Raw genomic sequence first — 21,108 nt, 5'->3', positions numbered from 1 at the left:
AATTTATCCCATGAACAATATTTAACAAAGGATGAGAAAAACAAAACACTTAGACAGTTCAAACTGTTTGTGCCTTTGTATTTGAAAAGCAATCAAGCAATGAAATGAACTGTAACTTACAAAGGTCTAGACAAAACCTAAAATTTAAAAACAAAGGTCCTGAGCTCCAGTCATGACACAAACGGTCACTTGGATTTCCGCTTCTGCTTTTGGTACCAATCGGGAACTTCTTTATTTGTCTGTAAATGAAAATAAGAGAAAGAAATAATATGAAAAGTGAAAGAGATTTGTTAATATACTCTCATCTATTTGACTTTCTCATGACTCATGGCTACATACTAGAACATATGCTCAGTTAGTGAAAAACTTCTATTTCACTAAATGATTTTTTAAAAAACTGTTCATCCTTTTATTTCTATTGCTTTGTCCTAACATGTGTCTAAGCACGTTCACATGGTGTGACTCATAAAAAGGGTGGTGCTACAACAGTCACTTACAAACACAGTGGGTTTGGGTTTGTTTGGTGATTCTTCTTCTGCTGTCCTGTTGATACGTTTGGACTGCTGTTTTTTCCCCAATCCAGAAGTCCTGATACCAGTTTTATCTGTTTCCAACAGGTTTAGAGCGTCTGCCTGTCTGGACCGCATGCTGATCAGGACCTGCTTCATCATGGCTAACTCCTGGAAAACCGCACAGTTCATAAAAGAAAAAAGAGGAAACAAGAGTAAAACAATAAATGAATGAGTGTATGAGAAATTACTGGGAGTGTAGAGTCCAGAAGGCCACAGATTTCAACTATATAATCGTTTGATTTAACAAAAAAAAAAAAAGTAATTCTTCTCTTTTATCTTTATTAATGTTTTGTGAAACATTTGCTTTCAAGAATTCAGGTCGAAGAAACCAAACACAGTCCAGCGATGGGACGACTTGCACTAAGGGTCTGCAGGGATGGCAGCAGCGGCAACAGCAGCAGGGCAGAGAGGGGGACTCTCGGCCATTTCACGGTTCTATTTATCACCTCTGAGGACATGAGCCCTGGCATCTCGCACACACGCACGAGCACACACGCACACACTAGAGCACACACACACACGCTAGTGGCATCCCAAATAGCCAAGCTGAGGAACAGCTGTCTATGACAGGGCACATACTTCATACAGCAAACGGCCTGCTTGGGAACATACTCCTGCGTGTACGCGCACGCGTGCCTACGATCATTAAGACGCTGCACTAAATTCTCCGGTGTAAAGATCAACATTAAATTAATCAGCAGCTATTACTTATAATTGATTAATACCGTTAAATTTCAGACAAAAATACCAAACGTTTTGTTTTTAAGAAAAAAAAAATTGTGTGAATTATCTGATTAAATTATAATTAGGTTTGTGTTCATTTATTTATTTATTTAAAGAAGACTTGAGCTCTAGGATATTATAAAGGAAAATTCCTAAATATTTACCAAAGACTGTTGGGGCCATAATTAAAGAGAGATATTAAATCTTTATATGTGTTGTTCCACTGAAGCATGGATTAACAGGTACGGTACCCACCTGGAGCAAGATACACTCAGACAATACAGTGGATGTCGCAGGTAACAGCTGCAAAACCTCATCACCGAAAACTAGATCTGCAATCATTAGTCATTAAATTCATGCAAACTGGGGAGTACTATAACAAAAAAATAAATGTAATCTCTTTAGGTTTTAAACTCATACATTGCCAAAAAAACAATAAAAAACTCTGAGGTTTAAGTCATGAGCTTGTAGGAGAAAGAAAAAAAGAAATTGTGTCTCATCCCTGCAGCGGATGATGTGATCAAATTACAGCTTGCTTTACAATCTGGTTTAGCTACAAGTAAACTCTTGTGATTTGAGCTCAGAATTGCCACATTTCTGTCTGCACTTCAGAAGAAAACAACATGCTGAGCTGGAAGAGGTGACTGCTGTTTGAGGGTTTTACTGTTTACGTCAGTTGTGTGATGAAGTTGATCCAACACTTTGAAACTAAGAAACCAACCAACCAACCAGTCTTTCTTTCTTTCTTTTTTCCAGGTTTCTCACTTTTCATTTTGTGACCTTACTTTCAGAGAATACTCTGGCTTTTTTATGTTTACAGTGATGTGCTATTGAAATATCACTGCAGCTTATAATTAAGCCCCATGGAGTCTATTTGTGTGGGGTTTGAAAAAAAAAAAAGCTCCAACAAAAACTCCATACAACCACTGATAATATAAATAGCAATGTAGCTTTTCGAATAAATGTACCACCCACTCAGTTTACGAATATTTTATATCTTGATATCATCAGAAAGCATTCAGCAAATTGATTGCTAACAATCACATAAACACTAAACAAAACACAACCAGTAACCAACACTGTCCCTTTGTGTACCTCTTGATGGTTGAGAAGTCGCTCCAGATCAGCGGCCATGTTATTTTTCACTTGTTCCAGAGCGGTCCGCTCTTTCCTCAGAGAACTGAGGTCATATTCAAACACAGACAGAGAGATCAGATCTCTAGTTAATACAAAAAGTACACTTAATATTTATTCAGTAAGTATATGTAGTAAAATATTAACATGTCTTGAACAAAAATATTTAAAGACTGCAGAAACGGTAATATTAATGTCCTTCATGAAGCAGATTTAGTGGGTTTTAGTTTTTTTTATTGCTCTTTAGCGTCAGGTCAGGAGATGGGACACACAGGATCAGATGTGAAGGTGTGGTATGCATCGTAATTTGAATGTTCATTCATTTGTGTATGCAAAAATAAACAAAAACGTTCATATAGATAAAAGCAACAGGACTTCAGTGCATCACGTAAAATTCTCCTGAGCTGTGCATCTGCAGCCAAACAGGTTAACCTTGCAGACCCACAGAGAAAACTTAAATGTTTCCGACAGGGAAAGTCTGACAGCATTTTTCTTTTTTTTTAACCCTTCTTGTTCCTGCACCTGGTGAGCGCTCCGTGGTAGCACACAGCAAGAGAAAACCTGCAGTCTGTCAATTTGCATTTTTGACAGGCTAAAATAGAGAGGGCACAACAGCAATTTAGGTCATTGCCAAGAACCTGTAAATGCACTCATGTGGGGACTTACATGCACGCATGCAGGTTTGCACAGACATAATGGGCTAGGTGTGAAAGGGACAAAAGATGAGACTGGGAGATAATGATAAGGAAGAGATAAACCAAAGGGGGGGGAGGTATGGGCTCCCTATTGTATCAAGTGATTTACAAGATACAAAGTTTAACCAAACAAATTAGCAAAGGACGCTTTCCAAGAAGGAGAGAAGGCTGAACAACCTTCAGATGAAAAGGTCGTGAATGAATGTTTTTTTTTATTTTTTTAAATGTAGTATGCAGCATTTGTACCTGACATTGCCCTCAAGTGAGGTGACACGCTCCTTCAGTATGCTGATCTGTGCATCCCTTTGTCTCACCGTCTCAATCAAGTAACTATAAGGTTGCTGCGTCTGCTGTAACAGCTGGTTGGCGGCCAACAACTGTGGAAAAAACAAAGTATGTGTTAACCTGAGCAGTTAGAGAGCAATTACTTCACGTATGTAATGTTTCGTTTGACTTGTGTAAATTTTTCATGGGTCTGTCAAACTGTTATCTCCGGCATTTTTCAAAGATTCAACTAAAGAAATTAGAAAAAAATGTGTTTTTCACAACACACGGCTAGTAACAAAGTGCTCAAAGATGCAATTTAAAACAGGTTCTTTGCAAAGTTGTCTGCTATGTGTAGACACAACACTACCTCATTCCTTAAGTTAGGTGCCTTTATTATGCTTGAATGATTCATAGGTCAGTGTTAAGTGGCTTAAACAAAAACATTCCCCTGGAAATGGTCAGGTACGATAACTTGATGGAAAAAGAGTGAAAAAGCAGCCAATTTCCACAAAAATGAGAAAAAAAAACCTTTAAAAGACCTTTAGAAAACTAGTAGTGAAAATCAATTTATAAAAAAACCCAAAATATATTACAAGAACGTCTGACAGCTTAGAAGCAAAATATAAAGAAATCAGCGGTGGCTCAGTACAGTGCACAGTAATTGATAAACTAATGTCACACCAGTTAAGTAATTCTCTTTAGAAACTGGTTTTAGTTCACATTATAAAATTATATCAACTAAAATATTAGCAAATATTTCTGAATGATGCAAGATCTACAGTCATGGCATCTCTGATCTCATCAGGAGAAACTTGCATAAAAGTGAGTTTTTATGAAGGCATATCTAAACTTCAAGCTTTTTATGAAAAAAACAAAACAAAACATATCCATCAGTTGGTATTGTTCTTAAAATCTGCTGAACACTAGATAAAGTATGGGTGTTAAACATTAAACGGCTTTTACAACTGGCCGATAGTGAGTAGAACTGGGTGGAGGCTAAGGACAATCGTTAGTTAGTCAGGGCATTCGTGTGGGTGGTTTAGCAGTTAACACCCTGAGCCTTTCTAGTGAAAAGGAAGTATAATTTTTTCTTCTTCTTTTCTTGTATAGTCAGTGAATCATGAGTTATTCCAGATGAATGCCAGTTGATCACAGCTGACAGTTGAATGGTTGGCTTATTTAAATCCTGCCCATTCTGGCTTGCACAACCTCTCCTCTCATTGAGTTTATAATAATGAGTGAGGAGAAAGAAGAAGAAAAGAAAGGAAAACACAAGCACATTTGGCTGACAGAGCTATCAGGCTTATAATTCCAAGTCTTCCTGGATAAAATTTCCCATTAGTGCACGAGTGGCAGACACGTGACTTTACATACACATTTGTATACAGAGAGAATTCACACACCCAAACTTTAAGCTTCAGTGTTGCACACTCATACACAAACGCAACATACTGCCAAACGCAACAAAAGCTCAATGGCTGTCATGGTTTTTGGCAATACTTCCCACTGTATCAACAACGTTTGACAGGTATTATGACTAACTTCACATTCTTCTCATACAAAGTCTGCAATGCATGCTGTTTGTTTTTAAACAACCTGCCATTTTCGTCATTTGACTTCAAACGTGGAATCTGACAGTTTCATTGTTAAATGTTGACAGAAGATTCAAAAAAAAAGCAGGGGACCATCACAATGTGTCCCTAAGTGGGTTGGATGATACTCACTACTGTGCAAAAGTTTGGCCCTGAGGATGATATGAAAGAAATAATACCACAAATAAAGTCTTACACAACTACGCAGTAGTTAAGAAGAAAATAAAAATAAAAATCCTCCTAAGCTCACTTGCGCATAATTTTTAAAGACACCTGGCACGTCTTCCAGGAGAACTCGCCATGCCACTTCTGAGGACTTAACCTGTGGCAGGTGCTTCTTTCTCTTTACGCAAATTCAGCGCCGTTGAGATCAGGATTCACCGTTATGGATATATTTGTGGTCACTGTCATGCTTACCCTTGTGAAGTACCTAAAACTTTGGCTTAGTACAGCACACACGCACACTCTGCCAAAATCATTTTTTCCATTCTTCAAGATGTGACCTAATGTCACGGCTCCAATGGCAGCCTTTCAAAGAGAAGTGATTATACCACAGTCGTGACAATGTGAGGAGGTAAATAGAGATGAGAGAGGAGCCATCAAGGTTGGGCTTTGTAATGACTTTCTTTTGTTACAAGAGGGAATACGTAAATCATTGTGACTTTGACAGAAAAAGTGGAATAAATTTAAGCAGAGTCGCTGTAGGAGTTTTGTCACGGCGGGAAAACAAGTGTTTGCAGGTACTGACTTGAAATGCTTTCAAGTTTGTTTTCCTTAGAAATTAACAAGTACCACTCTCATATTAATGATGTTCTCCAGGGAACTTGATATTGTTTCAGGTGTTTACCTGTTCAGATATCTGCCCCGTCTGCGACTTGTGACTTTCCAACTCTCTCCTCAGTGATGTATTCTGCCTCTCGAGCTGCAGCACCCTGCGGGCCAAGTGAACGCTGCACAACAGCCACATAAAAGTTATGGGAATTTCAATCAACAAGACAAAAATCAACAAGATTACACTAGTGTGTATTTACACAATGCATCTTCTAGAGTCTGCTGCTAGGCAATGAGATTAATTTAGCCTTTTGGCTGCACATGCTGGAGATAAAAATCAAATAAAAGACTAAGTGGAAACATGTCCAGATGTTCTAGTTTGGTATTTCTAAGGAATTACTGTTAAACAACTGTTTAGTTCACAAGGCAAAAGACACCGTGTGGGTGACCGCCAAAGAAGAAAGCCACAAAGATGCACGATATGTGTCACATTTAAAGCATAAACAGCAAATTGTTTACCAGTATTGCAACATAAAGGGCAAAATTCAAAATCAAATACAAAGGAAAAGAATATATGACAATATAAATGATGCATTTCTTTAAACACTCAAAATATGTTTTGCAAATCTTATGCAGGATGCAAAACCTTAAAAGACCAACATTTGTGTTGCATCCTTTGCTTGAAATGCAGTGAAGTGCTTCATGTACTATACCTCTGTTTTAGTCTTCTTTTGGCCGTTGTAGGAACATTTGCCCCATAGCCATATGAGAACAAAACCCTCTCTGCCTCTTCTTCATTCTCAACTGGTAAGAGATAATGGTACAACTGGAATTAGAGTATGTCTGCGGGGCTATTAAGATAAACAGGTACAAACATGTGGTTTGTTTTCTTTTCCTGCAAAGCTCAGGCATTTAAAAAGATCAAAAGATAAAACTGTATTAAGATTTTGTTGCCATCTTTCTATGTCAATCTCCCATCTTACACAAATAAGATTATTATGTAATTTGTATTACACACATTTTTCCAATGTTAGGTTCCAGTTGAGTGCACTTGTTTGCTTTTGTCTGTCTGATTTCACAGATATGTGTTTAAAGTGGCTGTTTCCACAGAGATAATGCAATACTCTTACTTTCGGCGGCTTGCATGGTGACCTGGTCCAGCTCTTGCTCGAGCTTTTCATACGTTTCCAGGCGAGACGCCTGCTCAGCGTTCTGAGTCTGCAGCTCTGCTACCCGCCTCTCTGAGGAAGTTTGTAGCCTGTAAAACTCCTGAGTGAGGAGCTTAGCAGCAGGAGGAGAGACAGAGAGACAGACAATAATGTTCAAAACTATTGTTCTTAGTTGCACTTTAACACCTTTGTTTCCAAATTATGTCCGCAGAGTTATAGTTTATCAAGATCAGCTTTTTCCAAAATGATAAAAGTTATCTCACTTCAGTTATGTTTTTCTGTAAAATGAGGTTGTCAAACATGCCAACGCTATCAGTAAATCCTGTCATAAACCTGCCGCGTATGACCTGTGCAACTGCCACAAGAGTTGACTTGAGTCCCCATGAGTTGTGCTTACTGACAGAGAGTCATTTGCACTGATGGCAACATTGCCATGTCAAGCTATCCCAGTGTGGGATGGTTTGTTGATGGAGGCGATTTAATATAAATTCTAATCTCTGCATTAAAACTCATGATATGAGCCCTCTTGCTTCTAGAATTCCCAGAGTATTTAAAATATTTTAATATAATATTGATATTTGGTCTCTCTGTATAGCTACAAAAATCACCATGCAAAATATCCCAATACTTTTTATTGATTGATTGATTTTTCCCCACCACCCCAAACTAACATAGTAGCAAAAAACCTTTCGCTATACAAAGATAAAATGGTTAATAAATGTTAAGGTAACCCTGGACACACACAAGGCTTTGAAATCTTTTGATACTGCCAAGTTTATAGAGACTGAAAGAAAATGTAAAATGCTGTGCCTCAGCCTGCTAGTAAAGACACCTATCGTATAAATTTGAGGCGATTTTCCAAAAGGTTGACCTCTGATCTTGACCCTGAGTTCAAGTTCATTGAGATGAGAAGTCACCTCGTTTCTAAGTTAACTTGAGTGTCTAAACCGCCCGCCCAGCCAGCAAGGTTACGACAATACCCCATCAAACTTTTACAGCTGAGGGGCAAGAATTTCCTGGATTGGATGAGTGCTTTTTTGCTTTTGCTTATTTTGCTTCTTGCCTATGCTGTTTTGCCAAACTCAGTTTGATGCTCATACTACCGCACAGTTTGCTGCACAATCGAGCCTATATTTTACTTGTAGGTTTCATATATGGTTGCAGGCAGAAATTCATCGTAACAACAGGCTTGTAGGGAACAAGTACATTTACATATTTGACACACTTACATGTTTCAGACTATGAAACAAATTTTAGTATTTGAAAAAGACAGCCAGGTTTTAAATGACAATGTCATTTGTTACAGAAAAACAGCTATCTAAACCTAACCTAATAACTGGCTGTGCCTTCCTTGGAAGCAAGAATTGCAGTAACTTGGAAATAGTCTTACACATTGCTGTGCAGGAATTTTGGCCCGCACTTTCAGAAATTTTAATTCAGCCAAACAGGTGGGTTTTCATGCATGAATGGCCTGCTTAAGGTCATTCCAAGGCATCTTAATTGGATTTAAATGTGGGCTTTTGACTAGGTCACTCCAAAAACCTTCATTTTTCTTTGTTTTGTAGCCATTCAGAGGTGGTAGAGAGCTTCACGGTTCCACCAGTTGGCCATCACACTACACCACCACCGCACCACGTTTGACGGTTTGTATGATGTTCCTTTTATGAAATGCTGTGTTGCTTGTGTTATGAGACACAAATCTTCCAGAAAGTTTTCCCTCATAAGTCCATAGAATTTTCCTAAAAGTCTTCATCAACATATCATCAAGATGTTTTTAGGCAAATATGAAATGAGCCTTTGTGTTCTTTTTGGTCGACAGTAGTTTTCTCCTCGGAAGTCTCCCATGGCCATTTTTCCCAGTCTCTTTCTTACTGTTGAATCACGAACGCTGACCCTAACTGAAACACATGAGGTCTGCAGTTCTTTTGTGTCCTCCTGGATTTGGTAGGACGGCCACTCCTGGGAAGGTTCTCTGTTTGTAATTAATAGATCTCACGATGGTTCACTGAAGTTCCAAAGCCTTGCCTTGGAAATTGCTTTTTAATCTTTTCCAGACTGAGTGACAATGACATTGTTTCTCATCTCTTCTTGAGCTTTTTTAGATGGTGGCATGTGATTTCTTGATTCAAGAGGTCTGGCAGGAATCAGGCCTGGGTGTGGTTAGTGAAATTAAACTTAGCTTTCCAAAATAAATGTGGTTAATTTTCTCACAGTTAATTAACAACTTAAAAAGGCAGGACAATAATTTTTTCAGACAGGGCCAGGTGGGTTTAACTCTTTTTCCCCCAACTAAATGAAATCACAATTTAAAAACTACATTTTGTATTTACTTGGGTTATCTTTGTTTAAAAGAAAATTTATTTGAGGATCTGAAACATGTAAGTGTAACAAAGATGCAATGTCCAATGCAAAAAGAGGAAGCTAGGAACTATTTGACGCTTGTCTTTTTAATCACAGTACACTATACTGGGAAGTTGTGGAGAAGTACCTAAACATTATTTATGTACTGAAGCCACAGGTCAATATTGTTATCATTCAGATTAAACATAGAGTTCCTTCACTTACATACCCCTCTGAGTGTGTCTCTCCACCATGCCTCAGTTCATGTGCAGATGCATAATGAAACACATGCTCAAATACAGCTTATAAGATAATGACAAGATAATTACTATCTAGCCATTATCTTATTTAACTAAAAAGAGAAGATGGCGTAATTACAGCACTGATAAATACGTTAAAGGGATAATGAAAATTTTTAACTGTTTTTTCCCATTTGATTTAATCAACGGTGAACTACAAAGCATTACACGGACTTTTAATCAGAATGAATGTTCCACCATCGTAATCAAATGATGGATAATGGAGTAATATCTTGAGACGTAGGGTATATTTTTGTTCCCATTACATACATGATTACATAAACTTTGTTTTTGGATTAACTTGTTAGAAATTGTTTCCTTTTACCATTTTTCCTTTTCAACATTTACTCGAAAAATAGATCAGGAGAAAAGAAAGATCAGACGGAGACAAAAAGCAAGCCTTGCAATCACAGCGTTAATTTAAAAATAAATAAATAAATAAATAAATAAATAAATAAAGCATTTTTCTCCTTTTAAGAACACGTGATGTGATGAGAGGTGCATCCAGACATCAAGGACTAATTGCACTTAGTGTACTTCTTTCATAAGTACGCTTGATTCATTGGACACAAATAAAAATGAAGCCACTGGAGCGATTTATGAAGACGGATAGCCGTGTTAATTTTTAAGTACTATGGACGGACTTGATTTTAGGCTTCAGTTGTGCATATTCGGTTGTAATAACAACATCGTATGTTTGTGGGCAACGTTTCTCCCGTCTGTGCCAAACAGATCATTTTTGACTGACTGATAATTAGGAGTAGACTAGAAGCACCAACTTTGTTATCAAAGAAGTGTTCAAGGTGACAATCAGACTGAGGTAATCTTGAATTAAATAAGAAGACTGAGAGAATTTTTAAGTTGTGTGCTACTCTCTGTAATGAATGCTCCACAGACCTCAGCAGGATGCACTGAACCTGCTTTTAAAAATTCTAGGAGAAATCCAATTACTAATACGAATAAACAACCTGTAACATTAACTCAAGCAGAAAGTAAAACAAACACACTAGTAATCGGGTATCCCATCATTTTATGTCTGAGTACCTCTAGTTTCTTCTGCTGTTTCTCACACTCCAGCTGACACTGAGCTAGGGCTTTAGCCGTCTCATCCTTGACCATATTAGCACGCTCAGCTTCAAAAGAGTGCAGCTTGGCCTGGTTGGATAGTTCTGCCACCCGGCTGTCTGTACCCAGCTGCAGCTGACGGAACCTAGAGTAAGAAAAGATGGAGATAAAGTCACACACCTCACTAGATATTAAAGATAATTTTTGTATTTTTTTTTTAAATGCTACAACATGTTTTGGTACAAAGAGACTATGTGGACTAGATAATAAAGGAGCACAGTGTGCTTCTCACACAAAAGGTAAACTCAGCTGTAGGCTGGTGGTTGAGCTCAGGCATGCCCGGTGGTTTTAAACAAACGCTGCAACTTCTTCCGTAACAGGGACTCAATTACATTTTGCGGTAAATGTCTTAAAAGCATGCTCCTTTGGAAACTGGCAAAGAAGCTGTCAGTTGGTATACTTTAATTCCCCATTGTACACTATTGTGAAATGAAGTTCAATTTGCGCCTCCACCGCTACACAAAGTCATTTAGCAGGAAGTTTGCTTGTTACAGTGCACCATTTCTTCAGTTGTGCTTGCAGCAGTTTTTGATTTTGTTCCATCTACAGTGATTAAGTTGGCACCAGTAAAAGGTTTTTCCATATAACCTAACCAATTAGACAAGAACAAAGGGACCGAAAGTGCCCTGCAGTTAGGGCTGGGCGATATGACCCAAAATTCATATCTCGATATTTTTTAGCTGGATGGCGATATAAGATATATATCTCGATTTTTTTTTTTTAAAGCCATAAAGTAAGAACAAAAAGAGAGTTCTTAGTCAAAGCTGTGTCCCAGATGTCACACAGGCACTTTTATTAACATAGAGCAGATGTACATAAAATTTACTCAAAAATAAATTATGAGCATTTATTAAATAATAATGCTCCATAAATAAAAGAAAACAATGTTGTTTTTGTGCATAACAAAAAGCTCACAAATGTGCAGTCAAAATGTAAACTAAAAGACGAGCACTATAACAAGGACAGATTTCACAGCTGCTCTGTTCCCAACTTGTACTGCGTGACTGACAACCTGGAGTTTGAAATCCGCTTCGCAACCACGTCTCTTAACAGCTGCCATTTATGGTCCTTATACACAGTAGGGTAATATTACGTTGAAGCACAGTACGTATCACTCCGCGAGGCTCAGCCGTAATGCTCCGACAATCCATCAAGCGGTGCAGCTCCGTAGCTTACTAAAGTCGTACTAAAACATTTTTTGACAGATTGCTGAGCGCCGTGTTCCACATAAAATCGGTGCGCGGCCATCAAGCACAACCAGAATTCATACATAAGGCGCGCTGTCAACTTTTGAGAAAATGAAAGGATTTTAGTCCGTGCAGCACCTCTGGGCTGCATGGCGTTAGCGTGGTTAGCTCGTTAGCGTGGTTAGCTAGCTAACACGTTGACGCCGTCCAGCCCCACGCACGGGGCGATGCGCAGTAACTCGTTAACGGAGATTTGCCGTGTCCATCTTGTCGCTTCCTGCAGGTGAAGCGATGGGGGAGGAGGGGGAGTTGTGTTCAGTGAAGGAGAGGCGAGGCCGAGTAACGTTGCGTAGAGACGAAAGTGGACGAAAGAGAGGCAAACTTGCGGCTCCGCAAGTATAATTATAACGTAACATAGACTATATCGATATAAAGGATATTGTCACATCTTATATCTCGTATAAAAATATATCGATATTTTTTAAAAACTCGATATATCGCCCAGCTCTACCTGCAGTTAATGTCGGATATAGAATATAAAGACAGAGGTGCTTTTATTTTCATTTTGATCCAATTTTCTATGCATGTAAATGCAAAGACATAACAAACTGGTTGGTTATTTTAATCTTTCCAGTCATTTATCAGGCTGAAACAGCAAATGGATCCTGATGAATCGAGCAGCATGTGTAAGACTGTTAGATGAGTAAGAAAAATAACTTGAAGATATCACTTCCCGCTCGAGAGAAATTATAAACTCAATTTTTTCGTGACTAATTAAAAAAGGGCAACGATTTTTCTGCAGCCTTTAAAGTACAACACGAGCAGACAACAGTTTCAAGCTCACTTCTCCTCCCTAGGCAGTGTTCGAGCATGCACACACAGACCCCATCAAGTCGTGGAGGTTGGTTGGATAATATTAATAACTCTCGATTACAGCTGACCTGATAAGATTTCATCATCCATAGTGCGCAGGCCTGAGCTATGTGCTCACAGTGATAGACGTGTACACATGGTGGACATTTTATGCCTTCTTTTATTCATCGTGGCCGCAATATGGAAGCAAAGAAGTAAAAATTTCTTTGGAAAACAATGCTACCCTTCCGGAAGGCTCATTAGCTGCATTTATTCTTGTGCTTTTAAATGGCAAATTTATGACAGTGGCAAATAAGAGTACGTGACACTCAAGCTACCCAAGGCAGCATTGCTGCAGCAAAGTCTGTCAGGAAGGTGAAAACGGAAAACTGTGCTCAACACTTTGCCTTTGTTTTGGACAATCGGATCGCTAAGGTTCAAGCTGGCCCTTTAGGCTTAAATTAACTGACGCCATTTCAGGCTTCTCACCCTCATTCTTTGCCCCAGAAATAGGGGCATGCGTGGGGTTAGGGGTTAAGGGCTTGAGGCTAGCATCTGTCATTGCTGGCTTGCGATGTGATGTAGAGAGGGAATGTGATCGCTGTAGAGAGAGTCCAAGGGAGAGTGAAGTGACTTTGTGCATGTGTGTGTATGTGTGTGTGTGTGTGTGTGTATGGAAAGACTAACAGCTGGTGGTTTGGATGTAGAGAAATGCATGGCATGTAGTAGTAACCCAGGACTGGGACACTACTACTACTGCTGCTGCTGCTGCTGCTGTGTAAGTGGCTCTGTTTGTGTGTTGCAGAGACACTTAAAGTGAAAAAAATAAAGATTTATGACATGAGAAATGAGAATTCTTGATGGTGCAGAAAGAAATTTCTCCACGTAAATAATTGTTAGTTTTAAAATGTGGTTTCAAAAGGGAGTCTTGAGAAATCAGGTGCAAAGACACATACCATGTGACTAATGACACGACTGAAATGCTACCTCCAATAAAAAAGAAATCTTACACCTTAAGTATTTATGTGCTGGCGTGTTCATCAGGGCTCACAATATTTCTGTAGCAATTTTCATGCAATTTTTAAAACTTCTTACAAGGCTGTGGCCCAGAGGCACCTTTCCAGGCTATACTGAGATGGCCTCTGTGGCCTGGAGCAGAGATAGAGACTAGCTGGTCAGACACTAATCACTCAGAAGGAGGGTGGAAAAGGAAAAAATATACTAGAAAAACAACTTCATTTTTTTTTTAAAAAAAACCTACAAAATCTGAAAAAACCCCACATAGTTTAAGCATTAAAAGGCAACAAAACTTGATTACTAAACTCACTTTCTCTTAATAGCAATTTCAAAATCTCATCTTATTTCCTCAGCAAATAATCGGTGCCTCATTTTGCTTTTTACCTGTGCTGTTTCTGCTTTTACAGGCCAAGACACTGGCTGCTTAGGACCTCTTTTTATAAAGTAAACTGACTTCCGAGCAACCTTTTGATCTCTCTGCTACAGCAAAGCCTTCATGTGATCTTTAGTAAGAGATGGTAAACCACAGCCACCAAAGTCCTGCCGCGCCCACAACATTTGCTAATGACAGGCGGCCAGTGGCTCGCATGTCAGCGTCAAAGCAAGTACAAGCTCACAGCTTTAAAAGAAACAGAAGAAACACGGTGAGAACTTAATCTTTATAAAAAGCACAGCAATCAAGCTGACTTTATTAATCAAACTAGTTTGGCTTCTTTGGCTGGTCTTCTACACACAAACACAAAATACAATGAATTATGCAAATGGGTTCCAAATATTTCATGGTTAACAACGACAACAAAGAGTCGTTCCAGATGCCCTCAGGTACCCTCAGGCAGAGTTTCTTAAGTAGCCAACATTGGAAGGTGTTAACTAACCACGACGCTACCTGTCACATTAACAAATCTTTCTCATGCAGCTGGAAACAAAAATAGATTTTAGTAGTCTAAAGCAGCGGTCCCCAACCATTTTTTGCGCCACGGACCGGTTTATGCCTGACAATATTTTCATGGACCGGCCTTTAAGGTGTCGCGGATAAATACAACAAAATAAAACTAGTACCGGTACTGAAAAAAAGAAAATTTATTCATAACACACGTGAAAAGACCAAGGAAAACCGAGTAAACGATAAAAACGATAACAAAATAACGCTGAAAAGAGATAAAAACCCTGAAAACTATACATTTCACACCTGAGCCTCAACTCTCGCGGCCCGGTACCAAACGACTCACGGACCGGTATCGGTCCGAGGCCCAGGGGTTGGGGACCGCTGGTCTAAAGTATGTAATCATGTGACCAAGCACTTTTTTCCACTTTCATGTGTGGTATTTTCAATTGTAACTAAGAATTTGTACTCATTATATCGCTGCTTGCACGGATAAAAATGTTGATATTTATTCTAAAACTACCAGTTTTCATGTTATTTAAAACCTCCCATTTTGAACCGCATTAAAAATCTAGCTTATACAAGAAAAAATAAAAGAAGTTACCCCTAACATGCATTTAACAAGGTGCACAGACAGTCCCATTTTCCCACTTACTTTTTTTAGCACTCTCTCTCTTTGTTTTTTAATCAAATTAAGACTGAGAGAATTTTATTAATAATCAATAAAATAACTTCCACTTATCTTCTTGACTACAAAAATGACCTAAAGGGAGACTTCTGACTTCTGTGCATGACATGGAGTGACAGGGGGAAAAAAACAAAACATGTCAGTGTTGCGCTTTAAGCATGTGACAGATGATAAAACTCACTGCTCCAGCAGTTGGTCATATCTGGACTGGGCATCTCTCTCAGCAGCCACTGCTCGGTCTCTCTCCAGCACCGCGCCGTCTCTGGCCTCGCGCAAGTTCCTGATCAAACACACACACACACACACAGTTGAAAGACACTCTCATTCCTGTGGAGAGCAATGATTTTAATCATTCGAAGATATGCTGCTATTTTCTTAGTTTTTGAGGTACTGTTACATTGTAACATTGTAACAGCTCTTTCTTCTCTTAAATATCTGTGTAGGCACAAGTAAATACAGTAACAGACAAATGTTATGTTATTTTACTGACCTTTTTTTGAACATGTATATATAAAGAAAAAAAAGAAAAGAAAAGAAACATTGAGTTGACACGAATAAGTATATAATCACACAACTTACACACTCACAAAGGATCAGGGTGAAGTTTACTGCGAAATTTGCTTTACTCTATGTTAGATAAGATGAAAAATAAAAAGACCAAGTGTAGTGTGTGCACAATTATTCTACTTTTTGCTGTTCTCTAATTCACCACAAGTAGCTCTACATATTTTAACAATGCAAATATTTATGTTTGATGTCTTGTTTCTTCTCCTCCTCCCGGGGATCTTTTGCTTTTTAGGTGAATTTGTAAACCACAACATCATTGAGTCACCAGCCTCTTCCCTAATGCAATGCTTCAATTTGTAATTATAAACCACTCACTGACTCTTAATGAGTAATGAATAATGTTTGACTTTACTTGGTTTAAACAGCACCCCTGATATTCAGTTTTTCAGCAGTTATACTAAAAGACGCTGATACCTGTTTTCCCTCTCATACATCTCCCTGGAGGTTCTCTGCAGGTTGTCTATCTCCTGACTTGTTTTCAGCCTGATGTTCTCCAACTCCTCTCTTAATTTGCTCTCATATTCTGACTTGTAGTGGTCTCTGTAGAGAAAAGAAGATAAAAAAAATGTTTTTTTTAAATGAACAGAGCATTATACGCAGAAGCTTTCTTCATGTGGGTGAGGTCATAAGAACTGAGATCAGAATACAGCTGGCAGATACTGCGTATCATCATCTAATTTTTATTGACTATTATAATACTTGCACAGCTTACTTCTTCCATATCAAAGCACTAGAATAGTGGCTTCTTATGAGAAGCATAAAAGAACAAAAACAGCAAAGCCGAACCTGGATGCTACATATTTTTCATAGGCGTCTTCCCTGGCTTTTTTAGTGTCTTCTAATTGTACCTGGTCAAAAAAACAGAAACAAAGGTGAAAGCAAACCACACGGGGACTTCTTGTGTTACTATAAGCATTTTGCCAAAGAACTGTCTGAACCTGCAATCTCTCCAGGCGGTCTTCTTCATGTGCACAGCGAACACTGAGTTCCACATTCTGCCTGTGCAGGTACTCCTTGTCCTTCTGCAGGAGTGTCACTGATTGTTGCAATGTTGCCACCTGGAGGACACGAAGGAAGAATACATTTAAAAAACAAAAAACTATTAACACAGAACCATGAAAGAAAGATTTAGAGGGTATTACGAGGAAAGCATCTGTGTGATGCACCTCTTTGCTGAGTGTGTCCCTTTCTCTGGTCACTGCAGCGTGAGACAAGTCTACGGCCTCATATCTCCTCTTTAACTCCTTCAGCTCTGCTTCAAAGTTGTCGCGCTCTCTATAAAACACAACATCAGGAGTGGACACAAATTTAAACTTACAAGTTCAAAATTTAAATATAAAGGTAAGTTTAAATTCATCATCTCCTACTTGTTGTTTTCTGAGGGGAAAAGGGGTTTGGAGCTTGTTGTTTCCAGTTTATTAGATAATATCATAGTGAAATGCTGCTCTTTGAAACATTACATAATATTAAAGTAATTAAAATGATAGCAAACAAAAACTGACGGCTGGTTTTCCTTTTTTAAATAAAACACAAAGGCTCCTGGCGTCCTACTTTTCCACCACATCTATTACAGACATGCTGTTACGCCAGACGATCCATTAAGTGTTTCAATGCCAGTATCAAATGTTACAATGCACTGTTTTCAAAGGATCTGACTCACAGTAGTCAAATTTATAATGTGTTCTTTCATTACTGTTATAGAAGAAAAAGCAGCGGGCTGCTCTTAAATCTACAATACAGTTCTGCATTTTTTCCCCATGTACTGTTTAAAAATTGTGTTTCTGGGACAAGGACAGAGCCTAAAATATGTACTGTGGCCTTCGTGGGAAATATAGAAAGCTCATAAGCTGACCTCTGATTAGCAAATGTCACATAAGCAAACACACCGTTTGATGTTTGGGTAGTTTTCTCTGCGGTAGTCACCATCTTGGATCTGCTGTTTGGTGTCAGCCAGTTCTAAGGTCAATCTCTGACTCCTCATCTCCAGCTCTGTACGCAACCGCCGCTCTTCCTCGTAGCTCTTTGAGGACACATGCACAGAAAAGACAATACTGATAATACAAGAAGCACCTTATCTACTACGACTATTATTATTATTAGCATTATCATCATCATTATTAGCATTAGCATTATTATTATTAGATGTGATAAGACACATTCCCGCATTCAGCACGAGGTGATGCGCAATTTTACAGCCAGACGTCTCCAAATCACAAACCGAAACCTTGCCAAGAAAATAAGGCATCCGAAAGAAATACTAGGAATTCTGCTACTAGTATTCCTTGGACACTGGAAGGAATAATAACGAAAAACTGAAAGATTAGGATTTCAGGAAGAATCCAGTCCAGGCACTCAATGTAGGAGCAACTGATAAAAAGGCCTTTGTTTTTAGTGAGCTAGAGGAATTAGAATATGTACACTAGCATGTATTGGCTTGTGTGTTCTTCAGGGTGCGGGACGTCTACGTTTAAAAAAAAAAAAAAGAAAAAAAAAAAAAAGTAAAATCACCTGTCACACAGCAATGTTTAGATGCCCTGTGGCATTTTCATCTTAAAGCATCTCTTGCCAAGAAGAGAATTAGGACAGGATATTTTCCACAGTTTTCCCATTCTCAGATGTTCCGAACACAAGGAAATAGTCTGCTTTTAAGACATCCACACTACTGTGTGGGTAATACAAGCATGCTGTTTGGATAGTGCACATGTGGAAGCACACATGATATCCACTCAGTAATGCAGTACAGGAATATTACCTGTGCTATTTACTATCTGTAACAAAGCAACAGCATGCCTACTTTTTACTATGGAACCGTCAAGTTAAATACCAGCATGTCTGGTCCGACTGTGTCAGACATTTGCGTTCTCACATTCACCTCCTTAGGGTGAAAACTGCTTAGCCAACATCCCTCCAGCAGCCGGAGTCTGAATTCATGACATTTTTTTGGCATATTATAACCCTGCTGTCAGCATGACACAGCATTTTCTCATCATTGTGTCATGCATGCCTACGGGGTGTCTGGTAGTTGTATTGACTGTACTGTTTTTGTTTAACTCACACCAATATCATTCTCAACACTGCAGTTTTTAACATGACCATTGAAAAGTCGCTACGATTGACGCTTTTAGCACACCTTGACCATCTGGGATCTTTGTTTTTACATTTCCTAAACAAGTGACTCAAAGTCTGAGTGTTTCAAGTATGTTGCTTTAAACATAACAAAAGAAAATAAAGACAAAAAAGAACAAGTGTTTGATATGCTACGTAAACAATTATGTGAACACTTTGCACAAGTGCTGCTAGGTTGGGTTTGTGTGTTTTACCTCAATCAGTGTCTTCATCTTGGTTCTGTGCATACCCAGCTCTTCTGTTACACTGCTGTCCTTCAGACTAAGCTCAACCAGCTGGGCCCGCAGAGGAGTCACTACCTCATAGAAACGCATCTAGGGACACAGCACAAAGAAAACGTCACCTTGTTTCTTGATTTCTTTATATGTTGTCCTTTCTAATGACCAATAGAAGACCACCTCATACTCACAGCTACATATTCCTGTATAGATATTTTGTCCTCAGGAAGACCACGAAGCTCCTGGTATCTGTCCTGGGAGAGGTCCAGATCCCTGAGAGATCTCCTCAGTTCTCCAGCCTTCTCACACAGCTGTCGGTTAGTCTCCTCCAGCTGCTGCTGCCTGAGCAGGATGGCCTCCATCTCCTGCTTACGCAGAGCCTGCTGCTTCCTGGTGATGACAGCCTTTTTTAACAAAGTTGACATTTGACCTCAGCAGCTAAATGATGGGACGGAGGGTATATGTAGTTGTATTAGTTAGAAATTACATTACAATGCACTATAGAAGCTCTGCTTATGCACGTTAAAGCACACATAATTGTGTACTTTAACATGCATAACACGCAGGTCCTCTTTCACTGCATCCATCAATCTTCTCTGTGGTATTCCTGTTTTCCTCCTGCCTGGCATCGCCATAAGACCCTGACCTCCAATCCCAGATCCAACGGGATTAGAAATGGTTCAGATTAAGCAGTTTGTATACAAAGTTAGAAAGGCAAGGTTGACATGGTTTGGACACGTGCAGTGCACGGATAACTGATATATCTGATATAATTGTCCGATATATCAATTATCAATCACTGGACATACTGTATCAATTATTCACGCACTGTACGTGTCAAAACCATGTCAACCTTGCCTTGTTGGAAATACTGCTCAATAGCCTGAGCTGTATATGCATTTCTTGCTCCCAAACATGACACTGATGCTACAAAGGGCACAGGGCAGACACAACATCCTTGTGTGATGTAATACAATGAGATATGGGGGCAGGGGCCACGTCTATAAGAGTGCTGCTTTATATGCACACATAAAGACTTCAATTTAAGTCTTTATGTCTCGGAAAATATAACTAGTCATGAAACCCCTGCTCTGGTTGTGTCCTTTCTCACCTGTTCTCCTCCTGAGTAAGTTTCAGCTGGTTATCCAGTCTTAGGACCAACACTTGTTTCTGATGCAGGGCGTCATTCAGCCTCTCCTCCAACTCCTCAATCTGAAACACCAGATATTTTATTATAGACGCTTTAATTCAATCACAAAACTATTACTGCAACAATGATGCTGCAGTACCAGGTCGTTTTTCTCCTAACCAGGGGAAAAGTTATCTGCAGAAACACTGTCTCCATTTCCCACCCCAAGTCTACCTTTGACATATGATCGGCCTTCATGTTGTCTATGATGAGATTCTTCTGAGATAGCTCGATTTTAAGCAGCTGGATGTTGTGCAGCAGCTCCTTCCTCTCGATCAGCTGGCGGGTCACCTTCTGGGAGCCGTTCCGCTGCTCGTCGGACGAGGAGACATCCTCGGTGGTGGGCACGGTAGTCTCCAAGCTGATGTCCTCAGACTCTAGGTCCAAAGAGCTGGAGACGTTGGCTGCAGTCGGCTTGAGATGCTGCTTCTTCGGAGGCATTTTGTATCGTTTTGAATCCTGATTCTGACTCCTCGGTACCTCTCTGGCTAAACAGCTAAACACTGGCAACCAGCGTTAAACAAAGAGGACATGAACTTCATGCTGAATTGCAGTGACACCCCGGACTCAAAAAGAGAAGCCACAGAATTGTTTTGTTTTCAAGGGTCCCGCTCTGAGCTGCCTGCTAGCCGCCACCGGCTCGACTTCTATGTGGGTTCAGCTACAGCGCCCTCTGTAGTAATAACCGTGAAGT

The 21,108-nt window shown here is 39.3% G+C and overlaps 1 protein-coding gene across 1 annotated transcript; it reads right to left on the bottom strand.

Moving 5' to 3' along the window:
- Positions 1-57: 57 nt before the first annotated feature.
- Positions 58-21,082, bottom strand: pibf1 (progesterone immunomodulatory binding factor 1). The gene is made up of 18 exons (XM_085427818.1): positions 20,589-21,082; positions 20,337-20,437; positions 19,417-19,615; positions 19,202-19,321; positions 17,768-17,901; positions 17,048-17,156; positions 16,820-16,939; positions 16,668-16,729; positions 16,296-16,421; positions 15,496-15,594; positions 10,607-10,772; positions 6,885-7,035; positions 6,468-6,558; positions 5,831-5,933; positions 3,371-3,501; positions 2,391-2,475; positions 498-680; positions 58-239 (listed from the first exon to the last, which is right to left on the bottom strand). The coding sequence occupies exons 1-18, from the start codon at positions 20,853-20,855 to the stop codon at positions 186-188; spliced, it is 2,301 nt and encodes a 766-aa protein (XP_085283944.1). The 5' UTR covers positions 20,856-21,082; the 3' UTR covers positions 58-185.
- Between the last annotated feature and the right edge of the window lie 26 nt (positions 21,083-21,108).

The sequence above is a fragment of the Rhamphochromis longiceps genome, linkage group LG13 (genome assembly GCF_057381845.1).
Source record: "Rhamphochromis longiceps isolate RC_006_pf linkage group LG13, R_longiceps_female_GT1.1, whole genome shotgun sequence".
NCBI classification, from domain to species: Eukaryota; Metazoa; Chordata; class Actinopteri; order Cichliformes; family Cichlidae; genus Rhamphochromis; species Rhamphochromis longiceps.
This window is presented reverse-complemented; position numbering and strand designations above follow the sequence as displayed.